Source organism: Ochlerotatus camptorhynchus, unplaced genomic scaffold (assembly GCF_037179485.1).
Source record: "Ochlerotatus camptorhynchus isolate MF236.1 unplaced genomic scaffold, CSIRO-AGI_Acam_v1.1 ptg000503l, whole genome shotgun sequence".
Taxonomy (NCBI): domain Eukaryota; kingdom Metazoa; phylum Arthropoda; class Insecta; order Diptera; family Culicidae; genus Ochlerotatus; species Ochlerotatus camptorhynchus.
In genome coordinates, this window is record NW_027040988.1 from 7,917,206 (window position 1) to 7,923,867 (window position 6,662).

General features: G+C 38.0%; 1 protein-coding gene across 1 annotated transcript; it reads left to right on the forward strand.

Annotated features, from left to right (window-relative positions):
- The first annotated feature begins 1,755 nt into the window (after nt 1-1,755).
- LOC135712728 (uncharacterized) lies at nt 1,756-4,358 on the forward strand. The gene is made up of 4 exons (XM_065235762.1): nt 1,756-1,958; nt 2,015-2,761; nt 2,825-3,652; nt 3,710-4,358. Exons 1-4 carry the CDS (start codon nt 1,836-1,838, stop codon nt 3,932-3,934), a joined length of 1,923 nt encoding a protein of 640 aa, XP_065091834.1. The 5' UTR covers nt 1,756-1,835; the 3' UTR covers nt 3,935-4,358.
- The last annotated feature ends 2,304 nt before the right edge of the window (nt 4,359-6,662 follow it).

Below are 6,662 nucleotides of genomic sequence, written 5' to 3' on the forward strand. Positions count from 1 at the left end.
TGGTGCAGTAGTGTGCGTCGATTAAACATCAAAAAGCTCTATACATATGAGACAATTGTGATTTCAAAATAGAATCTGGGAAGCAGTACTACACTCTAAACTAATTTTTAGTGACGACTTTCCCCATGATTATTATGTGACCTCAGGGACAGTGACAGCATTCGGAAAAGCTCCTGAATTACACACTTAATCTAGCTCGGTAAAATCTACAACAGCCGATTACCTCGGCATTTACTTTTGCTGATATCTCTGAAAAATATCTGTTCGTTGGCCGATATCTCAGCAAAATGTTATGTTTCTGAGTCTCAGCAATTGTTTTACTGAATCTCAGCAAAATAAATTCAGTGTCAACATTTCAAAGGGGCGTAATTGCATTTGTAAACAATGGCTTTAGCCGTCGATTTCTCGCGAATAAAAGCTCACTCATGAAAAATAATGACACCAGCAGGTAGAGGAATGTTTTCTCTACCAGCTAGCATTGTTATTTGGGAGAGGTAGGATTTCATTCGCGAGAAATTGACGGCTGAAGTCATTGTTTACAAAAGCAATTACGCCCCTTTGAAATGTTGGCACTGAATTGCAGAATTACTCGGTTGTTGGAACCTCGGTGAAAAAATTTAGGTGTGTAGCGTTGTACTAATTTTGTTCCATGTACATATGAGTACCTCAATTAATGATTAGTTCATAATAAGGAAAGTTATCCTTTGGTTAATGGAACAAATCATGGTGGGTATATACATTATAATATAATAAGTTATTAACGAAAGAGAAAGTCGACGAAGAGAATCGATCAATGTTTCTTAGGACCTAATGCAATGTTCAGCTTGATATGTTTGATTTGGTGTGAAATACGCATTATTGAGATTTTCACGTCCGGTTGTATTGGTGCGATATGTGAGAGCGTGTTATAGCGAATTCGTTTATTATTCAGTTCCAACCTGGATCGGGTATCAAGATTTGGTCTGCTTGTTTTCTGACAAACGTCAGTTTGATCGTTTGTTTTTAAAACCCAGCTCAGGTTGAGGTTCGCACTGACAAAAAGTTCGGTTTCGCACTGGGTTGGAACTGGTTCCAACCCCGATAATAAACGAATTCGCTATAGAGATCTCCAAGCGCAATCTAACGAACACTAAAATCCAACATCCATACATAAAAATAAAGAATAAGAAGAAACAAAAAGGTATCGCGATATCACAACTACTTAAAAAGGTAGCGCGCGGTATCACGCACACTTTTGTGCATCTGGAGAACTCTATTAGTGAATATCCGAGGAAAATACGTAACAAATCGATGTCAAACTCATTTTGACAGGTCTACTTTCATACGTTTTTTGGTTAGCCAGAGGAACATAATAAACAACTTTACACGGCATTGCTTTCGCTAGTGTGCGTGCGTTAAACGTCACTAATCTCTATACACACTTTTATACATTTTTAGAACAGTCCAGTTTTAGTTGCAACCCTAATAAAATTGTTATAGTTATTTTGCTTAACGACGTGTTCTGGGTATCATCCAAACCATTTATTGAACAGTTCAATCATTTGGGTTATCATTCGTTTATGGTATTTTTTTAATTAGGAAATACTCATTTATCGGTCAAGTATTACTCATTTTATGGGTTAGTCCCTCCCTCAAAATGCATTCTTTTTAGTCATTATGGAGTATTTTGCGGTTACCGTGTACATGCTCATCGGGGTAAGAATGAAAAGGCCTTTTGAAGGCATTTGACAGTTGACTTGTAAATTAAATTGAATATTCGCGCTTCGTTTTCGTCGCATAAAATCGTAAAAAAACTTCATGTGAATTTTGCCTCGAATTAATCGAATTTATCCACCATGAGCTCACCCGTGCGCCTCGCATCGTTTTGCCGTCTTTGTTTGTCGAAAACTAAAGATAAAGTGCCGGTTTTTGCCAATGGAAATATACTGGAAAATCTTTTGCATTTGATTGAGATGCAGGTAACCTTGTTTGATTTGGCATCTTTAGTCGAGTGATTATGGTAATTATATTCCAGATTGATCCGGATGATGAACCGGACGCAGTCGTGTGCTATGACTGCGTTGTAACTTTGGAGGGATTCCATCAGTTCAAAGAGCAGTGTCATGTGAATGATGAGTTCGTTAAGACTGTTCCGCCCAAACTGGAGTGTTCGGCATCGTCAGCAGAGATGGAGGAGGAGGAGGATGAAGAAGATAATCGAGAAGGAGGGGTTTTGGAAGAAAACGAACTCGAAGAGGAAGATCGCTTGGAACTTAGCGAAGCCGAAGAGGTATTTCAAGAAAGGCCGCGCCGGTCAGTGAAATTCAATAAGAAGAAGTCACCCGTAAAAAGTCCTAAGAAGCGTCCTATCCAAAAACCTGTAAAACAGCGTATTGTACGAGCTTCTACAAGCAAACGGGAAGAAAAGCAAGCGGAAAGGTCACATAAAAAAGCCTCACTAGACGAACTACAAGTATTGGCAGAGTCGTACCCAGATTTCTTTTACTTCGAGAAGGGTCCCCGCTCAATTTACTACACGATAGTGTTCTACGGAGAACGTTTCAATTCAGCGCTCTTCACCGAGCGCAGCACCTACTGGCAGTGTATTCATCGGAGAAAATATCAATGCCCTGCTCAAGTTTGGGTGACTAATGATTATAAGACGTTCGAGCGACGGTACGAACATACTCATGGCCAGCTGCCCGAGAAAGAGGGACAAGCTTTTACGCCACATGAGGCCCTTCCTGTAATGTTCCAGATTTGTAAGAGGATTGTTCAACAGGTAAATAACTAATACAACATAGTATTTAAAGGTTGGTTTAATGGAAACTGAATTTAATTTCAGAAACGAGCAAAAAACGTGAAGCAGGAGGTGAGCTTCGAAGATAAATTTCAGGAGTTCGCTGCAGATACATTGGCGAAAGAGGATGATGAAGATGAACCTGCCAGCCCAACAAACGAGTCAAAATCACCACTAACTGTAGATGATTTAGATTCAGACGAAGAAGCGGAGGTTGTTACCGGTTTAAGACCAAAAAGGAAAATAAAACCAAACGCTCGCTATGCCGTAGGAGAAAGTCAGCCAAAAAAGCGGTCGCTTGAACCAGAAACTAATCCGAAAAAGCAAACAAAAAGTGAACCGAAGAGACTTGAACCAGCCGGTAAGTCAGAAACGAGAGTAGTGAAGAAGCGCGAATGTAAAAAACGTGAACCGGAAATTCAAGAAATGGACGAAGGTGAGCTGGAAGACGAAGACGATACCATTGTAGAAGAAGATTTGGATCTGGACAAAATCGAGGAAGAATGCGAAGCCCTTAATGTCCCGAAAAAACCACCGATTGGCCCCCCGTTAGATGAACAACTTGTATTGGCCGACTCGTACCCTGACTACTTCTTCTTCGAGAAAGGTCCTCGTTCCGTGTACTTCACCTTGGTGTACTACGGTGAACGGTACCATTCGGCCTTGTTTACGGAACATTATACCTACTGGCAGTGTCGACATCGCCGGAAGTACAAATGCCCGGCTCAGGTATGCGTCACAAACAATTATAAAACGTTCGAACGACGATACGAGCACACTCACCCGGATCTTCCGGATAAAGAAGGACAAGCGTTCACCCCGATGGAAGCCCTCCCGGAGCTATTCGAGGGCTGTCGAAAAGTGGTTCTCAAGGTAAGAGGAAGCAATAGAGTTCGTAATTTGCAATATAATTTCATATCGCGTTTTCAGAATCGAGCGAAGCGACGGAAGAAGTTGTTGGATAAGTATAAGTTTTTGCAAACAGTCAATCTGTCAACGTCGGAACAGCAAACCTCCAAGACAAAAGGCAATGTAGAAACTGTTATAGAAGTAGAAGACGACGAAGACGAAGTTTATGATGAACCCATGGAAGAGGAAATCATGCTTAAAGACGTTGAATACGTCGAGGAGCTGCTAGAAGTATCAGAAGATTAACGTTAAGCTGTGTAGACTTGTAGAATTATCTATCTTGAGTAAAATGTAGATGTAAGAGTAGATTTGATGTGGTAAACTACTATAATTTTTGTTCAGTAAATGTGGTTAAATTACTTGTTGGTTTTATAATTGCACCCAACAGGATCATGTTCGACACCTAATAGGAAAAAAAAAAGTTTAATAATGGTACAGTTGGTCGGAACAAATGAACAAAACATTATTTTACTTATGTAACACAACATTCAAATCTGGCGTAATAATAAAACATGAAATAAGGAGTTAAACTAAATCGTAAAAGTATATTTCAGCCGACTTGCATTATTTTTTAACATGGTATCTACGTGCATGCTTCTCAACCGACATATTCAAATGCAGAAATTCAATAACAAATCAAATTTTCCGAACTTTCAAATGTGTTGGTAACTTAAAAAATTTGAAAATTTGCAAATATGTTTAAGAAATCTCTAAATTCAGATAATTGCTTCAACTTCACGACTACAAATGGTTTCTAAATGTCTGGCTTGTAAAATATTCCAGACTCTTCCTATCAATACATGGAAAATCACTAAATATTTTTGGTTTAATCTCTTGCAATAAAAATTGCATAAAAATGAAATGTAAAGGTTGATTTCTTACAAAAAATGTGTACAACAAATCGCACGAGCAAGTTTTTCCAGGATTAATATTTTAGTATGAAACCTTCACGATATGTTTTTCTAGCCCCAGTACATTTGGAGAAATAAAGATTGTTCGAGATTTTAGCTAACATAAAAATTAGAAAATTAATTACAAAACTTTCCGACGACCACATTACAGATTTTTATGCAAATCGGTAATTGCATCTTAAACGCTGTCCAGATTGGAGAGTTATAACATGTTATAACGGTTGTCAAATAATTGCAACACAGAAACCACCATCAAGATAGCGCTATAACATGTTATAACTCTGTAGTCTGAACGTACTATATGTAAGACCAGCAGGTCCCGAAGAAACGTGCTCAACTTTTTGGCTCAGTTCTAATACCATAAAGATAACTCGTCTGATAGTACGTTCAGACTACAGAGTTATAACATGTTATAGCGCTATCTTGATGGTCGTTTCTGTGTTGCAATTATTTGACAACCGTTATAACATGTTATAACTCTCCAGTCTGGACAGCGTTTGACTCTGTAGTCTGAACCTACTATCACAGACAAACAGACGTAACTCTTTGAAAAACTTGTTCTTGAAAACATAGGACCTCAAAACATATAACCTCAGTAACGACATCTATCTGGCTTCTCGCGGAAAACAAGCTTGCTCGCTAGCTCGTAAACAATATTGCATAAAATTTCTATAGAATATATAGAAACGTCAAAGTGATCCGATGCCAGCGCTGCGGCGAGTAGTTCGCGGAACTGATAATATTCAAATCAACCGTTGAATGCATGAACGAAGATACACAATGAAGAGTTACGTCTGTTTGTCTGTGGTACTATTACATTACCAACAATCATTACGAAACTATCGATTTTAAATTGGCTCACTACTTGACTAGCCTAATGGTCCCAAGCGAGGTCCCAAGCAAATCGATTAACATACCCCATTATAGTCGAAATTCTAGTACTACACTATGTTTGTTTTGATTCGCTTTGATAGTTTGACAGATAAAATGAGTGGTTCGTGGATTTTCCTACGTTTCGAGGGGTGCATCGATTAGCTTGGGACCGAAGATAGTACCAGAGCTGAGTCAAAAAGATGAGCACGTTTCTTCAGGACCTTCTGGTCTTATAGTTCCCTCTATGGTTTCAATGCAATTCCGGGAAGAGTTCCAATAGAACTTGGAAGAGCATTCCAAGATAATCCTGAAGAGAAATTCATTTTTTGGAAATTATTTTGGGCAGAACTTCTGGGAAAATTCCAGCCAAGACAATTCTGACTCTGGGTAAGAATTCAGGACCATTCTGAAGTGAATGCCATGTTAACTCTAAGGGAGTTGCAGATTTCAATAGTGTATTTTATACAGAATTATTGAGAAATATTTAAGCAACTTCTTATAAATACACGGAACCGAATTTTGTTCATTTAAATCAAAAATAAAAATGTCCATTCTATAAACATTTGAATAATTCAAAATAAATTAAAAACATGTTTGCAACAAAAATATATATGTTTGAATTAAAGTCAAAAGCATGTTTATTTCAGCAATATAGAATTTAGGTGAACGATTTTTAGCGTGCCCTGTATTTATTCCCTCGTTTTTTCCTTCTTGTTTACATTCGGGAAAAAAAAATTGCCCCAGCTTCGCCAGTCAACTGAAAACGGCCCGCAACAAAACTGAAATCATGGATGCGGAAACCCACCTAGGTAAGTGTCTTAACAAAGGAAAACGGAAATCCGAAATGGCTTTTGAATCTATTCCGGATCCTACAACACGAATATTTTTAAAATAAACGTAACATTATTTTTATTTTAAACATTAATATTACATGACTTCAAACATGGAATACGTTTGAAATAAACAAACTGAGTTTACGTTTAAATTTACCTCAAATATTTTTGTTGCAACGATAAATTTTTCTGAGTGCAGCGAACCACATTATTTTAATTGATTTCTTCGCCAATAAGTCGTCTGTCACTTTGTTTGTGATATAACGTTGTACCACAGACAAACAGACATAACACATTGAATATTTCTCATTGTAAAACATCACCGCTAAAACATTACCGCCATCTGTTGAGTACACT

Excerpts from the sequence above, each read along its gene's own strand:
- LOC135712728 (XM_065235762.1), top strand. The coding sequence starts at position 1,836 with ATGAGCTCACCCGTGCGCCTCGCATCGTTTTGCCGTCTTTGTTTGTCG. Across the intron at positions 2,762-2,824 it reads GTAAGAGGATTGTTCAACAG|AAACGAGCAAAAAACGTGAA; the intron begins GTAAATAACTAA and ends ATTTAATTTCAG. Across the intron at positions 3,653-3,709 it reads GTCGAAAAGTGGTTCTCAAG|AATCGAGCGAAGCGACGGAA; the intron begins GTAAGAGGAAGC and ends TCGCGTTTTCAG.